Source organism: Benincasa hispida, chromosome 11, assembly GCF_027475165.1.
Source record: "Benincasa hispida cultivar pf3 chromosome 11, pf3_genome.v1.1, whole genome shotgun sequence".
NCBI classification, from domain to species: domain Eukaryota; kingdom Viridiplantae; phylum Streptophyta; class Magnoliopsida; order Cucurbitales; family Cucurbitaceae; genus Benincasa; species Benincasa hispida.
This window is the reverse complement of record NC_143488.1, coordinates 40,886,266-40,904,781: the sequence shown is the minus strand read 5'-3', so window position 1 is coordinate 40,904,781 and position 18,516 is coordinate 40,886,266. Positions and strand designations below refer to the sequence as shown.

At 34.8% G+C, this 18,516-nt stretch overlaps 2 protein-coding genes across 3 annotated transcripts; both read left to right on the top strand.

The window, feature by feature from the left end:
• Positions 1-4,594: 4,594 nt before the first annotated feature.
• Positions 4,595-8,484, top strand: LOC120090199 (myosin-2 heavy chain-like protein). 2 transcript variants are annotated; one of them, XM_039047741.2, is made up of 5 exons: positions 4,595-4,921; positions 5,266-5,424; positions 6,253-6,425; positions 6,597-8,208; positions 8,303-8,484. In XM_039047741.2, exons 1-5 carry the CDS (start codon positions 4,787-4,789, stop codon positions 8,357-8,359), a joined length of 2,136 nt encoding a protein of 711 aa, XP_038903669.2. In that variant the 5' UTR covers positions 4,595-4,786; the 3' UTR covers positions 8,360-8,484. The 2 variants fall into 2 exon arrangements, with proteins under 2 accessions (XP_038903669.2, XP_038903670.2); XM_039047742.2 differs by lacking the exon at positions 5,266-5,424.
• A 6,782-nt stretch (positions 8,485-15,266) lies between these two features.
• On the top strand, positions 15,267-17,517 carry LOC150032645 (octanoyltransferase LIP2p, chloroplastic-like). Its single transcript, XM_090306747.1, has 4 exons — positions 15,267-15,633; positions 15,723-15,987; positions 16,769-16,919; positions 17,071-17,517. The coding sequence occupies exons 1-4, from the start codon at positions 15,467-15,469 to the stop codon at positions 17,409-17,411; spliced, it is 924 nt and encodes a 307-aa protein (XP_090162873.1). The 5' UTR covers positions 15,267-15,466; the 3' UTR covers positions 17,412-17,517.
• The last annotated feature ends 999 nt before the right edge of the window (positions 17,518-18,516 follow it).

Here is an 18,516-nt window from a genome sequence, read left to right as displayed (position 1 = left end):
TGTCAAAGGATCCTTTTTTAAAAAAATAATGTCAATTGACGTCATCGTCCTACCAAATTACTTAATTTGTCCTTACTTCATCTTCTTACCTTTTTACGGAGAAAACCCACTAAAACTAAATTATTATCCATTCAAATTTTCCAAGGTTAACGGCTATATTGCTCATAAACGAAAAAAACTATTTCCGACTTGCAAACGATTCTACTTCCCGCTTTCAATCGAATCTTAACGGTAAATCTTTCTTTCAATATTGTTTTTTGGTTTTGGATGTCTTTCGTGGTTGAAGACGAGGAGATAAATGAGAGTGAAATTGATAGAGCGACGCTGAAAAGAGCAACACCGGAGATATAAGTGAACCTATGGTTTTTTAATTGTTTTTTTGGTTTTCAATGTGTTATGTGGTTGAAGACGAGTGAGGGAGATAAGGGAGAGCGACACCAGCGAGAGCAATTCAAACGAGAGTGACACAAGCGCGAGCGATGCCAGCAAGAGCCAATCTAGCGAGATTTAAACAGCATGTTTTTTTTACATTTTTTTTTTTCTAAAGGAGTTTACAGGTTGATTTTTTTAATAAATCCATAAGTGATTTAAGATGGCTACACGTTTCATAATAGCTGAAGGTGACAGATTTCCCAGTCAAGTAACCAGCTTGGCCCACATTGCCAATGCAAATAAGATTGTCAAAGAGAAGCTCACGCCAACGCAGTTGGCCATATTCAAGAGAACAGTTTTTGGGCGATTTGTTGACGTTGATATGGTGTTCAACAACCCAAATGTCCATCACATGTTGCTCAGAGAAGTGAAGAGGACAAAATCAGACTCAATGACATTCGCTGTCTATGGGAAGCTTGTCATCTTTTCGAATGATGGCATCTTCGCAATAAAACTTCTGGAACACCTGGTGACTGGTGCTGATCCATCCGTAATCACTCAGGAGAAAAGTGAATATAGGATGCAATTAGTGTGTCAGCTATGGGCAAACACTCCATATTTTTTATATGTAACATTGTTTTTCTTATTCTTTGTAAAAACATTCATTTATTTTTTATGTATGTAAAAACATTCATTGTATAATTGAACATATATTTTTTATGAAAATTCAAATATATGTATCAGAATTTTATCAGAACACCTGCCTATTGCTCTTTTCATTGTATAATTGAATTTTATCAGTATCAGAACAGAGCACATCCAAAACTAATTATACAACACATCCAATTGAAAGAACATTCATTGTATAATCTTTGTTTGTTATCCATTTTTTTTCAAGTATGTGTTCTATAAAAACATTCATTGTATAATTGGTTTTGGATGTGTTCTGCTACTGCTATTATCAGTATCAGAATTTTATCAGAACATGTAAGTTCAAAGTTCAAAGTTCAACATCATAATTCTATTAGAACATGCATAATTGAGCTTAGAACATTATATGGTTCAAGGTTCAAAGTTCAAAGATTGAGAGAGCAAGATGTTGAGAGGGAGCGAGATTATGAGAGCGAGATTGTAAGAGAGAACGATATTTAGAGAGCGAGATGTTCAGAGAGAGCGAGATTGTAATAGAGAGCGAGATGTTGAGAGAGGGCGAGATTGAGAAAGCGAGATGTTCAAAGAGAGCAAGATTGTGAGAGAAAGTGAGATTGAGAGAGTATTTATTATCCATTTTGTTATAAGTATGAAGATTGAGAGAGTATGAAGTCATTGTTTTTACACGTAGGAAGATTGAGATATGTATTTGTTATCCATTTTGTTTCAAGTATGAAGATTGATAGTGTATAAAGTCATTGTTTTTTGTTAATCGTATGAAGATTGAGAAAGTATTTGTTATCCACTTTTGTTACAAGTACGAAGATTGATAGAGTATGAAGTTATTATTTTTTGTGTTCAGTATGATCTATTTTTGTTACGAGTATGAAGACTGAGAGAGTATGAATATTGCCATTATATAAATACTCCAGCTTGTTATTATTTATTTATTTTTTTGTTTACAAGATGAAAGTATCAAGTATCAAGTGTTACAAGTATGAAGTATGAAAAACAATGAAGTATGTTACAAGTATGAAAAAGTATGAAGTATATTACAAGTATGACATATGAAAAAATGGTCAATGGTATTCATAACTAAACTTGATGAGGGGTGTTTGTGTCTCGGTCTCTGGCACTTTCGACAGTCGCACAGTTGTAAGCGGTTCAGTACAATTTTGGCGGTTATGTCTATAATTTCCACACCGACCACACTTCATTTGTCTGCGAAATTCTCCTCTGGATGGTATTCTTCTCACTCTTTGTCGCCCAGCTTATGGCATAAACTTGGGAGGAAAGATAATATTTTCTACGTATCCAGAAGGTCTTTTTCATTCAGATATGTGGCCAAGTGGATTTATAGGCTCCGCATACGCAGTCATTAAATAGTCCATTGTATAAAATTGACTGCAAAGACCATGGATGGATATATTTCTTTCCTTGGCTGTAACAATTGCATGGGAACACGGGATACCAAGTGATTCGAATTCCCTACACGTGCACTCCTTCGTGTGAAGATTGACAATATCGTCCAATCGATTATCTTGTACATGTACCCGACCGTGCTATCCTTAAAGTTTGTAACCAGATTCTATTTTATATGCCATGTGCACAATCCATGAAATGTTGTAGGAAAAAATGCACGAATAGCATTTCCGATAGATACCATCCGATCAGACACAAACACAGATTATCAGGTTCTCCGATACTGTATTTTAAGTTTAACATAAACCATTTCCATGATCGATCAATTTCATTGTCCACTATTGCATATGCTAGTGGGTATAACTGATTGTTCCCGTCCATAGAAACCGCAACCAATATGGTGCCTTTGTATTTTCCTTTCAAGTATGACCCATCAATAATAATACAAGCCCGACAGCTTGCAAAACCTCTAATACAAGGCCCTAATGCCATAAACATATACTTGAAATGCACCTCATCTTCAAGTTCGACCTCAAAGACTGTATCCGGATTCTCTATTTTTAGCGCTTCTCCACAGGCATGTAGTATGGAGTATGAGTGTTCTGGAGTACCTCTAGCGAGATTATATGCGGCTTCCCTTGCATGCCACGCTTTATCATAACTTATCTTTGATGAGTTGACCAACAACCGTAGCAGTTGCTTGTCTATGGTCATGATTCAAAATTCCTATGGAACATGTGTGCGAACTGCAGTACTTTGTGATATTAAATATATCAGACCCTTCCATTTTGACTGCACGAAGGTTCCATTTATATGTCTCCCCAATGCATTTAACAGTGAACAGAGACTTGGTTGATTTCCTGACCTTAAATCCAAAATTTATGTTGATGGATATAATAGACAATCTCATTTTCAAGTCCTTTTTGCTCAAAAATAGTTAACCAACTTCAACGTCCTCTATCCCAAACGAAGATGTGCCAGGCATAATCAACCCTGTCCTATGACTTGAAGACACAGATGGTGGAACCACTGAAGCTACTGTAGAACAACGCATATCTCCATGATCACGATTAATTTCATTCAATCATGTTGGTTGCTCATTCACATCCACATCCACTGAAGGACCACATTCCATATAATCGAATGTTGATGGTATAGTGTTGGTGGGACTGTGGAATATCAGTGTTGGTAGATAACGGAATATCATCCTCTTCCTGACGAAACTGATGTGATTCCTCGTAATGTCTGTCCACAGCCGTATCATCATGACTCACATCTCCAAACCCCATTCCAACCCTTTCATCCTGTTTAGACTTCAACGTTACAGCTATCTAAAGTATATTAACCTCTTATCGCAAAAGAAAGAACTCAAGACCATCATCATCCGTTATGCATTGTGGAGGGGCTTCAAATTCAAGATTATATTTAACTTTCAGAATAAGATCAAACTCTGAAGAACTGATTTTTGTAGCCCTGTAAATGCGAGATTTAAGTTATTCATAATTCACTGTAAGGGGCACAACGATTCCTTTCAACTGTCTCCCAATATATGAACTTTCATTTTCATCCCAAGCACCTCCAAATCGAATAAATATACACTTTCCTGACATCATACAAAGCAAGAGAAAAATTGTCATTAAGCTGTACAAGCAATTGAAGTGTACTCTCGCTCTCTATCAAAATCTCGCTCTCGCTCCCGCTATGAATCTCGCTCTCGCTCTCCCTCTTAAAATCTTGCTCTCGCTCTGAAAATTTAATATGTAATCTCTTCTTTGAAATCGAAAGTTCCACAATTCATTTCATAATTGTTGTTATACTAAAACAGATATCTCGTGGTTTAAAATTATTCCAAATCAAGAGATTTAACCCATTGGTCCTTAATCTATGATTTATTTGAATTTTAATACAAAATATCGTTGTTGCTTTGTTTTTTCTATTATTATTAATAATTTCAAATATTGCATGCAAATATCAATAAAAATTGTACAAAAACTATCAACTCTCAAGGAAAAAACATCAACGTGTCATTTAGCTATTGGTTAGGATAATATTAAAATGTGTACAGAAACACAGACGATAATTCCACTTTTAAAAGAACCGTTGGGACTTCTAAAGAGGCGCCCTTTTAAGGCGTAACGGCTACTTTCCATTTTCAAAAAAGAAAAAAGAAAATTAAACACAGCTCTCTCTCTCTCATTGATTCCGTGCAAAATTCCACCGCAAGAAAGAAATTAATTCGACATTTCTCTCATTGCAATTGATTCAAACATCTTTCGCATCAAATCTGTTTGATTTCTGAAAGCTTGATTCTCTTCAACCTATATTTCTTAGAAGATCCGTCATGGATTCAGCTTACTTGAACTTGGAATCTGTTTCAGCATCGAAAAATCGAAGTAACGAATTCACTGATATTGATTCGGAGAATAAAAAGAACGACTCCAGCGAGCCTGTTTCTGCAAAAGCGAGAAGTGGAAGGGTACAGCTTCTGTTTCTTGATTTGAAGTCTTTTCGTTTTTTTTTTTTTTTTTTTTTAAATTCTGTTTTCTTTCTTCGGAATTGAAAAGTGGAGCTTATTCATTTGAGTCATTTTAAACGACGGTGATTGTTTCTGGCTTCCATTTTGGAATCTCTTTTCTACTTGTGTAGAACTGAATTGGTACTTTGTAAACTCTAATTATTCAAGTTATTGATATCTTTTCTTTCAATTCAATTATGTAAGATTAGAATCTGTTAAATGTCGACTCCATGATATTTTCCGTTTGGATTTGAAATCTTTGTTGTGTTTGTTAACCTTTTTTCTTCTTTATACATTGATCACAGAGTAAATTTTTGAAAGAGACAAGCCAATCAATAATGCACGGTCTTAACAAATTTACATCACAAATCAAGAAGCCTCCTCACAGGAAGGTTTCCCCTATCAAGTGGTTCCCACGCAAGAACGTGGACTCTTACTTGAAGAGAAAAATTAAAATGTTGCAGGTTTAGTATGTTTGTCCCTTCTGCATTAATATTGCAATGGAAAATTGCCCAAAATAACTCAAAATCCAAAAACTTTGGTCTCTTTTTTGAAGATATATTTTTTTCTACCTTTTTGAGATGTGTAATCACTAACCTTGGATGCACGATCAAACACCTCGAGGTTAGTGATGGCTCACTCAAGGTTAGGGATTGCACACCTATTATTTTGGGAACGTTGATTTTATTTTGGTCATATCTCCGTTAATACAACTCCGTATTAGCTAAATGACTACTCATTTTCATAAATTTTCTCATATATTTTTTTTAAACCATACTTATTAATTGAGCAAAATGTTAAAGCATCCTCATTTGGATGCACGATCAAACACCTCGAGGTTAGTGATCGCTCACTCAAGGTTAGGGATTGCACACCTATTGTTGTTGGAATGTTGATTTTATTTTGGTCATATCTCTGTCAATACAACTCCATTTTAGTTTAATGACTACTCATTTTCATAAGTTTTCTCGTATTTTTTTAAAACCATACTTATTAATTGAGCAAAATGTTAAAGCAATGCCTTACAAAATTTAAACTTAAATCATCTCTGGTACTTGATGTTTTGGTAATATAAGAAGAAACACAAAGAGGAGAAATGGAGAAATTGTTCATTTGAAAGTAAGGGCAAAGTGGGTACTCACATGGCAAAAAAAAAAAAAAAAAAAAAAAAACATGTTTTCAGAAAAGAGGTTAGTCTGCTAGAATTTTTTGGGTTTTGGGCAATTTTTCCATTACAATTCATGTTATCTTTCTGTACCCAACTTGAACTGGAAATCTATAATGTACGGCAGGAAGTAGATGGTCTGAATTTAACATTAGACGAGACGTTAGGTGATTCTAATCCACATTACTCCAGAGTATTGAAAGAAAAAATGGCAGCAAGAGAGGCAGCACATAAAGCAATGAAAGCTCGAAAAGCAGCCTTGGTCGAAACCTCTTGGTGTCGAATACTCCGAGCGGCTAGGTATTTTGTTGTACACACTTTTTATTGTCCTGTGTTTGTGTTAGATTATATAATAATATTAAATTTGTTTTCACCCATCAGCTTAAGCATTTGGATCAATCGGTGATTTTAAGAGGACGATTGTTGAACTTGTTTGATTTCTGATATTTTGAATTATTATATGCTATCTAGAATTCAATGTAAAGAAGCTGAAGAGCAAATGTACAGAGCTGAGAAAACTGCAGCTGAAGCTTTCAAAGCAGCTGCAGCTATGGGAGTAATCATGTATGATACACCCAATTGTCCACGGAAGACATACAAAATGGAAACTTCATCTTTTGGTGGTGGTGGATCTACAACTCACACCATTACAGCATCTTTTGAGACAGAATTTGAGGTTGATAAGGAAGTGGCTGCAGCAGTAAAAACAGCATTGGTTAGGCTTGCAAGTTGCTCTTCTTTAAAAGAAGATGACTTTAAAGAACTCTTAAGAAAAATCTCTCAGAACCCAGATTGTGATACTAATGTAGACCCATCTGAGATTTCTTCTGAATGTGAATCAGAAAATGGCTCAGAACTTGATCAAGCGCCTCGAAAATCTGATTTCAGCTCTCACAATTTGGATTGCAAGATGCTGGATTTACATATGAGAAACAGAACTTTTGAGAAAGAGACCAAGATTGAGGACTTGATGTATGAAAGGCTTAGGCGTTTAAAAGAAGATGAACTTTCCTCTCTTGCCACCATAGTTGCAACTTGTGGTTTAAATGCTGCTTTGGCTGAGGTAGAAAGTGGGAAGCCTCATGATTTTCACAATGGAAGGAAGCAAGTTGAGTCAGAACTTCCCAGCCTAGATAAGTTCTTGGTGAAGCATGTAACTAAATTGGAAAGAGAAGTGCTTGAAGCAAAGAATAGCAGAAAGAACAAAGAAAAGGAATTGGCTAAATCTGCATCACAAAACCTTCCAAAATTGAGCAGCATTCAGGATGAGAAAGTTGTTCCCAGCTTGGAAACTATGCAAAGAACGGCACCTTCAGAGCTTGAGAAGGAAGTTAATGAGACTAAATGCAAAGAGTTAGAAGAATTCAAGACCTGTAGCAAGAAGTTGCAGGCAAGGCAAAGATTTGTTAGTCATAAAGAAGTTGTATCAGCAATTCCTAGTCTTGATAAGTATCTTGTGAAACACGTCTCACGGCTCGAAAAAGAAGTACAAGAAGCAAAAAACAGAAGAAAAGTGGAGCTGCATGAAGAACCATCGATGGAAACAGAGGGAAAGGAAAATGTTAATATGCCAAAGTCTTCATCGAGGATGGGAAGGGACATGGAAGACAGTTTAGAACAGATCTTAGTGAAGCCGGTGCACAGGCTGGAAAGGGAAAAGATGGTCGCTGTGTTAGCTGAAAGTAACTACGATAACCAAAGACAAAATAAGAAGAAACAGATGGACAACCATACATCAGATTGCCAAAGCTTGGATGAAATTTTAGTGAAGCATGTCTCAAGACTTGAGAAAGAGAAAATGAGAAGCAAACTAAAGAACAACCTAAAGAGAAGTGAGAAAGGTATGCATTCAGCAATCAATGGAGGAGGAGATGGTGGTGGGGGTTTAGGTGAGATTCTGGTTAAACATAAATCAAGACTCGAGAGAGAAAAGCTGATGTCTTCTCAGGAGTCAGAAAATCAGAACAAAAGTTTTCGAACACGTCGTGAAGCTAGAGAGAAAGATGACCTACAGTCAGGTTGGGGAGGCTTAAGTTTGGGAGATTCCATGAGACCTCATCTCTCCAAACTTGAACGAGACAAGGTACATGTAAATATGTGATGTTTTGATTTGATAACCATCTTACCTTATATAGAAGGAAGTTATGTAATGGTTATTGTTTTTTCATGCTATGTAGGCTGCCTGGATCAAAGCTGAAGAGGAGGAAAGGAAACAAGTTATGAACGAAGTGTAATCTTTTCCTCCATTGGAGGAAGTAAATGTTGTACATTACAAATCAACTGTTCTGTTACATTCTGCCTTGGCAGTAATGTCTGTACTGAATGATATCTTACTGAATGATATCTTCATTTCCATTTATGATAGCATTTTTCTATTCTGCAGTTGCAATGGCCACCACACCACAGCCTGCTTTCTTTACAATGCTAAACTATGAATATTAGTTTTTTTGAGCTTATTGTTGTTTTTGAAATTTTATTATGAGTTCAAGTGTTACCTAAAGATGAAAAGTGAAGAAATTAAACGAAAAGAATGCAATATTCAAACATAAGAACGCATTACAATTTTCTAAAAAAACAACCCTTTGCACTAAGTTTGTTTGGTGTCTAAAAAATTTTGCATACCGTTTTGAATATCACACCACAGCCTGCTTTCTTTACAATGCTAAACTATGAATATTAGTTTTTATGAGCTTATTGTTGTTTTTGAAATTTTATTATGAGTTCAAGTGTTACCGAAAGATGAAAAGTGAAGAAATTAAACGAAAAGAATGCAATATTCAAACATAAGAACGCATTACAATTTTCTAAAAAAACAACCCTTTGCACTAAGTTTGTTTGGTGTCTAAAAAATTTTGCATACCGTTTTGAATATCACACATCGCTGGAGAAAGAAGAAACAACTTTGTTCGTTGTCACCATCATCAAAGAATGTTACTTTGTTCGTTGTCACCATCATCAAAGAATGTTACTTTGTTCGTTGTCACCATCATCAAAGAAACGCCACCGAGAGGAGTGTTTAGAGAGGGAAACAAAATGAGAGTTGAGAGGAAGAAAATGAAATAGTAAAAAAGAAAAAGTTTGAAAGGGGTTCTAAATTTCACTAGAAAGGAACCGGTTCAAATATCATTGGGATCCAATCGTAAGAGATCCAACAGACAAAGGAGAGAATGATCATTAAAAATATAAGCAAACAATGGCCCCACCATAAATTAATTGTGAAAGTATGTAATTAACAAGATCTACAAATAACTAAAGAATAGAACATGAGATCGCAAGCCTATTCTATTAAACCTTCTCTAACTCATTGTTATGTTTGTCTAACTGATCTTTCAAATCCTTCTTCCACCCTTCAATGACACCGGAGAGAGCGCGATTGTGAGAGAGAACGACACCGGAGTGAGCGTCACCGGCTAGAGCGATTCTAGCGAGAGCGGTGCCAGCGAGAGCCATTCTAGCGCGTGCGATGCCAGCGAGATCCATTCTAGCGAGATTTAAACAGCATGTTTTTTTACATTTTTTTTCTGGAGTTTACTGATTGATTTTTTTAATAAATGCAGGAGTGATTTAAGATGGCTACACGTTTCAGAATAGCTGAAGGTGACAGATTTCCCGGTCAAGTAACCAGCTTGGTCCACATTGCCAATGCAAACAAGATTGTCAAAGAGAAGCTCACGCCAACGCAGTTGGCCATGTTCAAGAAAACAGTTTTTGGGCGATTTGTTGACGTTGATATGGTGTTCAACAGCCCAATTGTCCATCACATATTGCTCAAAGAAGTGAAGAGGACAAAATCAGACTCAATGACATTCGCTGTCTGTGGGAAGCTTGTCACCTTTTCGAAGGATGGCATCTTCGCAATAAAACTTCTGGAGCACCTGGTGACTAGTGCTGATCCATCCGTAATCACTCAGGAGAAGATGAGGTAATATAGGATGTTATTAGCGTGTCAGCTATGGGCAAACACTCCATATTTTTTATATGTAACATTGTATTTTTTATTCTTTGTAAAAACATTCATTTATTTTTTATGTATGTAAAAACATTCATTTATTTTTTATGTATGTAAAGACATTCATTGTATAATTGAACATATATTTTTTATGAAAGTACAAAGTTCAAAGTTCAAAGTTCAGTATCAAAATTTTATCAGAACACCTGGCTACTGCTCTTTTCATTGTATAATTGAATTTTATCAGTATTAGAACAGAGCACATCCAAAACCAATTATACAACACATCCAATTGAAAGAACATTCATTGTATAATCTTTGTTTGTATCCATTTTGTTTCAAGTATGTGTTCTGTAAAAACATTCATTGTCTAATTGGTTTTGGATGTGTTCTGCTACTGCTCTTATCAGTATCAGAATTTTATCAGAACATGTAAGTTCAAAGTTCAAAGTTCAACATCAGAATTTTATCAGAACATGCATAATTGAGCTTAGAACAAAGTTCAAAGATTGAGAGAGCGAGATTGTGAGAGAGAGCGAGATTGAGAGAGAGCGAGTTGGAGAGAGCGAGATGTTCAGAGAGAGCGAGATTGAGAGAGCGAGATGTTCAGAGAGAACAAGATTGTGAGAGAGAGCGAGATTGAGAGAGTATTTATTATCCATTTTGTTACAAGTATGAGAATTGAGAGAGTATGAAGTCATTGTTTTTACACGTATGAAGATTGAGATATGTATTTGTTATCCATTTTGTTTCAAGTATGAAGATTGAGAGTGTATGAATTCATTGTTTTTTGTTACACGTATGAAGATCGAGAGAGTATTTGTTATCCACTTTTGTTACAAGTAGGGATCCAGCACCTCTTGAATTGAAGGCTAGAAGCTACTGTTCTTAGTTTTCTAATTTTTCCCATTGAGTATTTTAGTTTTCTCTCTGGTGTGGTTATATTTCTTTTCATATGTAATTCTGGGTTGAGAGGATTGATTTTCGGTAAATAAATAAAGATTGGAAGAAGTGTTGATTGCCATTATTTCTTTCTTTGGTTTTATTTACTTGTTCTTTCGATCTAGGAGAAGGGTAGGAAGAATCCGGGGCTTAACATCTTCATACGTGTAACAAAAAACAATGACTTCATACACTCTCAATCTTCATACTTGAAACAAAATGGATAACAAATACATATCTCAATCTTCATACGTGTAAAAACAATGACTTCATACTCTCTCAATCCTCATACTTGAAACAAAATGGATAATAAATACTCTCTCAATCTCGCTCTCTCTGAACATCTCGCTCTCTCTCACAATCTCGCTTCCTATGAACATCTCGCTCTAAATCTCGCTGTCTCTGAACATCTCGCTCTCTCTCCCAATCTCGCTCTTTCTCAACATCTCGCTCTTTCAATCTTTGAACTTTGAACCTTGAACCATATAATGTTCTAAGCTCAATTATGCATGTTCTGATAAAATTCTGATACTGATAAGAGCAGTAGCAGAACACATCCAAAACCAATTAGACAATGAATATTTTTACAAAACACATACTTGAAACAAAATGGATAACAAACAAAGATTATACAATGAATTTTCTTTCAATTGGATGTGTTGTATAATTGGTTTTGGATGTGCTTTGTTCTGATACTGATAAAATTCAATTATACAATGAAAATAGCAGTAGCCAGGTGTTCTGATAAAATTCTGATACTGAACTTTGAACTTTGAACTTTGAACCTTGAACTTTCATAAAAAAATATATGTTCAATTATACAATGAATGTTGTTCAATTATACAATGAATGTTTTTACATACATAAAAAATAAATGAATGTTTTTACATACATAAAAAATAAACGAATGTTTTTACAAAGAATAAAAAATACAATTGTCCTCTTCACCTCTCTGGCAAACATGTGATGGACAATTGGAAATCGCCTAAAAACTTTTTAATTTGAAGGAGTTTACTGATTGAATCTAATCAGCGAGATTCAATCAGAATGTTTTTTTACATTTTTTTTTTTCTGAAGAAGTTTATCGATTGAATTTTTTAATAAATGCAGTGATTTAAGATGGCTACACGTTTCAGAATAGCTGAAGGTGACGAATTCCCGGTCAAGTAACCAGCTTGGTCCACATTGCCAATGCAAGCAAGATTGTCAAAGAGAAGCTCACGCCAATGCAGTTGGCCATGCTCAAGAGAACAGTTTTTGGGCGATTTGTTGACGTTGATATGGTGCTCAACAGCCCAATTGTCCATCACATGTTGCTCAGAGAAGTGAAGAGGACAATTGTATTTTTCATTCTTAGTAAAAACATTCACTTATTTTTTATGTATGTAAAAACATTCATTGTATAATTGAACACATATTTTTTATGAAGTTCAAAGTTCAAAGTTCAAAGTTCAGTATCAGAATTTTATCAGAACACCTGGCTACTGCTCTTTTCATTGTATAATTGAACACATATTTTTTATGTATGTAAAAACATTCATTGTATAATTGAACACATATTTTTTATGAAGTTCAAAGTTCAGTATCAGAATTTTATCAGAACACCTGGCTACTGCTCTTTTCATTGTATAATTGAATTTTCTCAGTATCAGAACAGAACACATCCAAAACCAATTATACAACACATCCAATTGAAAGAACATTCATTGTATAATCTTTGTTTGTTATCCATTTTGTTTCAAGTACGTGTTCTGTAAAAACATTCATTGTATAATTGGTTTTGGATGTGTTCTGCTATTGCTCTTATCAGTATCAGAATTTTATCAGAACATATAAGTTCAAAGTTCAAAGTTCAACATCAGAATTTTATCAGAACATGCATAATTGAGCTTAGAACATTATATGGTTCAAGGTTCAAAGTTTAAAGATGGAGAGAGCGAGATTGTAAGAGAGAGATGTTCAGAAAGAGCGAGATTGTGAGAGAGAGCGAGATTGAAAGAGCGAGATGTTCAGAGAGAGCGAGATTGAGAGAGTATGAATTATCCATTTTGTTACAAGTATGAGGATTGAGAGAGTATGTAGTCATTGTTTTTACACGTATGAAGTTTGAGATATGTGTAACAACATATATAGTTTTTGCCCAGCTTGCAATAGCAGGGGCAATGCCCCTGCCTTATTTTGCAGCCACGTCGGCTGTTGTGGCTTCTGGTCTTCTTATAAACTTTATGAATTACTTTAATGTTCTTCCTGTGCAAATCTTGAAATTTTGGGAAGACTTTATCACTGTTGGTGGATTTTCTATGCTCCCCCAGGTAATCTCTCTTCTAGCCCAGCTTAATTCAAGAGATGATAACATTTAATAATAAAATTTGTCTCAAAGAGATGGAATTTTGGTTTTGCAATTTTTTCTTTTTTGCAGGTTATGTGGTCTACTTTTGTTCCATTCACACCGAATAGTATCTTGCCTGGAGTAACTGCTTTGGTTGCAGCACTACTAGCAGTTGCTTTGGTAGATTTTTCTTGCCTATATTTTGTTTTTTTTCTTGTATTTGCTAATCTTTTAATGAAATATGTCAGCACAGAAATCTCATGTTTTGAGGATTAAATCTCTTTCAATAATGATGTAAAAATTGGACCAAATTCTTCTGGACAACGACTTTTCTTAGATGTATATAGTTATTAAATGGGATAGTGCGAAATTGAGATCTGAAACCAAGATTACTATCTTTCCTCATGGTGTTGCTAAAAACGTTATCACTCCGATCTAGTTCAACATCCCTTAAAAGTGTCCTTGTAAGATTTACAGGCACGAGAGCAGGAAAACTTCCTGAGAAATGTGTGAAATTGTCAATCTCGCTCTATCTTACAATCTCGCTCTTTCAATCTCGCTCTCTCTCAACATCTCGCTCTCTCAATCTTTGAACCTTGAACCATATAATGTTCTAAGCTCAGTTATGCATGTTCTGATAAAATTCTGATGTTGAACTTTGAACTTTGAACTTATATGTTCTGATAAAATTCTGATACTGATAAGAGTAGTAGCAGAACACATCCAAAACCAATTATACAATGAATGTTTTTACAGAACACATACTTGAAACAAAATGGATAACAAACAAAGATTATAAACAATGAATGTTCTTTCAATTGGATGTGTTGTATAATTGGTTTTGGATGTGCTCTGTTCTGATACTGAGAAAATTCAATTATACAATGAAAAGAGCAATAGCCAGGTGTTCTGATAAAATTTTGATACTGAACTTTGAACTTTCATAAAAAATATATGTTCAATTATACAATGAATGTTTTTACATACATAAAAAATAAATGAATGTTTTTACATACATAAAAAAATAAATGAATGTTTTTACAAAGAATAAAAAATATAATTGTCCTCTTCACTTCTCTGAGCAACATGTGATGTACAATTGGGCTGTTGAACACCATATCAACGTCAACAAATCGCTCAAAAACTGTTCTCTTGAAAATGGCCAACTGCATTGGCGTGAGCTTCTCTTTGACAATCTTGTTTGTATTGGCAATGTGGGCCGAGCTGGTTACTTGACCGGGAAATCTGTCACCTTCAGCTATTCTGAAACGTGTAGCCATCTTAAATCACTTCTGCATTTATTATAAAATTCAATCAGTAAACTCCTTCAGAAAAAAAAAATGTAAAAAAACATTCTGTTTAAATCTCGCTGGCATCGCTCTCGCTGGTGTCGCTCTCTCTCACAATCTCGCTCTCTCCCGTGTCGCTCTCTCCGATGTCGCTCTCTCCAGTGTCGCTCTCCCTTATCTCCCTCACATTCTCTCTTTTTACTCGTCTTCAACAACATAACACATCGAAAACTAGAAAAACAAACAAAAAAACCATAGGTTCACTTATCTCTCCGGTGTCGCTCTACCGATTTCACTCTCACTTATCTCGCTCACAAACTCTTTCTACTCGTCTTCAAGCACAGAACACATCCAAAACCCCAAAAAAAAAAAAACAATATTTAAAGAAAGATTTACCGTTAAGATTGGATTGAAAGCCGGAAGTAGAATCGTTTGCAAGCCGGAAATAGTTATATATAGCCGTTAGTTAGCCTTTGAAAATTTGAATGAAAAATAGTTTAGTTTTAGTGGGTTTTCTCAGTAAAAAGGTAAGAAGACGAAGTAAGGGTAAATTAAGTAATTTGGTAGAGCGATCACGTCAGGGTCAATTGACATTATTTTTTAAAAAATAAAAAATGGTCATTTGACATTTTGGGCCATCCGTACAAATTTCCCCCATCTAAGCCTCGCAGACTACGCTTCAGTTGCAATTGCAATCAATTTCGATCTTCTCCTTCTCCTTCTCCCGTTTCAGATTTTTTTTTTCTCCTTTCCCCATTTTTTCTGGTCCGAAATTAAGCTTCGATGGAATGGGTCTTGATTCTACCAATCTTTGTATAGATTTAAGATAGCGATGATTCTGTCACCCCCCTCTGCCGGCTTTATTCCAAGCCGCTCAAACACCAACCGTCAGCCGGAATCACAACGAGTTCGTCCTCGAAAGGTATACTTTAAATTCGATCGAATTCTTCAACCAAAACCTTCCAGATCACCCTTCACCCTCAATGCACGACTAAAAACGTAAGTTTCTCTTTCACGCATTTTCACAAACAGGTTATGTGGACATTCTGTGGAATCCCACCTATGTGTTTGGCTTTTTGATTTTGTAGGTGCGAGTGTTTCGATTTGCATCAAGATCTGATACCCTATGGCGATGCATGGTCTTGGCAAAAAGAAATTGTGAGAGAAAAGGTGGGATTGATCGATGCGAACCAGGATTGCCCGGATACGTTAATTGTTCTGCAGCATCACCCTGTATACACAATGGGCACTAACAGTACAGAAGAGTATCTCAATTTTGATCCCAAGAATTCTCCCTTTTCCATTTATCGCACTGAGCGTGGCGGGGAGGTTACATATCATGGCCCTGGCCAGGTACTTGATCAAAGTTTCTAACCATTGATTTAAGGACTTTATCTAACTTGTTTTATCGTTTGCTTATCATTCTACATAAGGACATATTGCTTTTACAGGGTAGTTTTTGTTTGACTCAATTATAATAAATATCTTGAATTTTGCTTTTTGTTTCACTCAAAAGTATCTAGATTCCTTCTTTCAAATTCGTAAAATTACCCTCATGTTTAGATATCCTTTAGGGTGTTTGGGGCAATGTGTTGAGTTCTGAGTTGAATTCTAATGTCTAGAAACTATGTGTTGGGGTAGAAAGTTGTGAAGATGATATCAAGTTCCTCGGTAAATATGCAAAAGAGAGAATAAGAGAAAAACGAAGTTTCTCGACAGGTTCAAGCAAAAGTTGGGACTTAGAATGATGTGAGGTGACCTAATTTGACAGTCCAAAACCAAATTTTCATTCTAAGTCACGATTCACCATTCCATATCGCAATGGATGTTTATTATTAGGAAAGGTAAATATGGTAAGAAAAAGGGCAAAGTACATGGCGTTCTTTTCTTAAAAAAAAAAAAATTATAATTGAATATTTTAATCATTTAACATCAAACTTAGAGTATACACACCTTTTTTCTCATATCAAATTTAGCTGTATTCTTCACATTGTGATGTGAGGCTACTTTTCTCAAGGTTTTGGCAATTTTGGAGAAAAATATCAGAGTTGCTAGTTTGGTTTGTTTTAGAGGATCATTTACTATTTTTGTGGGGTTTTTATATGACATTGATAGGATTTGTCCTGTGCTGTAGCTAGTAATGTACCCTATTATCAATCTGCGAAATCACAAGATGGATCTTCATTGGTACCTTAGGGCACTTGAGGAGGTCATCATACGCGTTCTTTCCTCGACATTTTCGATCAATGCTCATCGAATCGATGGTTTAACAGGTGTCTGGGCAGGTATTCCTTGTAGAAATTTGTATATACCATATTCCAAATGCTTTTTCTCTTCTATTTTTGTATGTAGCATATTCTAAATGCTATATTCATTCCTCCCTACTTCGACATTCGACATAGCGAATTGAATTTCTTAAATGATTTTCCTTTGCAGGAAACCAGAAACTGGCAGCCATTGGAATTAGGGTATCTAAATGGATAACATTTCATGGTTTAGCACTTAATGTTACCACTGATCTAACTCCATTTAATTGGATAGTTCCATGTGGAATACGAAACCGTAAGGTTGGAAACATCAAGGAGTTTCTGAGAGAAGTTGATTTACACACTAGATTTCAGAAGGATTCGCAGTTGATAGATATCACTTTTGAAGCTCTAATACAGGAATTCTCTGAAGTTTTGCAACTTGATATGTATCATAAAACCATCCCTACTTTGGAGTTATTGAAGCAAGCACCCAAAAGCTTCCCTGGTGAGATATCTTATAATCTCTAAACTATAGATGTTAAATGTACCTCACTCTCTTAATTTATACTAATTTTGTAGCTTTCTGGCAATTTTTGTAGTGATATGTATGAAAGAAATAACTCTTTGATCTAAACTTCTTATTTGTATGCCCAAGCTTTCATCGTATAAGGTTTTCTTTAGTTCAACAATTGTGGGGTGAGTTTATGAAGATTGAACCATCGATCTTTGAGGTTGTAATTGATGTCTTAGTACTCGAATTGACCATAGTAAAATTGGGACTATGGGAGTATTAGAATTTTCCAATGGTATTTCGTAAATGGATAGAAGTTGCATTAAATAATATCCTTCTATTAATTGGCTATGTTTCCTGAAGATATGTCGATATATCTTAAATTGAAGGGTTCGACATTGATATTAAATATCTACGGAAATTTTTAATAATTTTTATAAATGCTTGTAAAACATTAAAAAAAATGTCATCTATTTGATCCAATATGAATATAAATACTAATAATAATATACATAATTAAGTTTAAGAATAAAAACATCTTAATTATTAATATATATATATATATTTTACTTACAGAAATATCCATTGATATTTATATCTTATCGATATATCCATAAAACAAAAATCTCGATATCGATTTTAATCTTTTGCGTTTATGTATGTTTATGGGGACGGTAGGACATGTGGGAAATTATTTCTCATTTAATTTATTATTACTACTTTTTCCAAAAGATCAATTTAATGAAAAGAATTAGGATAAATTGCAAAGAGGTGTGTGATATAAAATATGAACTTGAATCACAATCAATACACATATAATTTCAATTCACTTAAGAACAAATGAATATTTCAATAATAAAAATTCTCAATTCACTAGTAACAAAGACATTCAATAACAACAAACTTTCATTTTTCTTAATACCTTTTCTCCTTTTGGAATCAATCAAAAAAGATCATAAAAATAATATAAAGACATAAATGTTTCTCCTAAAATCACAAGCACATACTTTGTATTTCTTCTCCTATCAATACGTCTTCTAAAAATAAGCAATATTGTAAATTCAAGAGGCATCATAAGAAATCACCAAGCTCAAGCTGGTTTTTTTTAAGGCCAAATTTCAA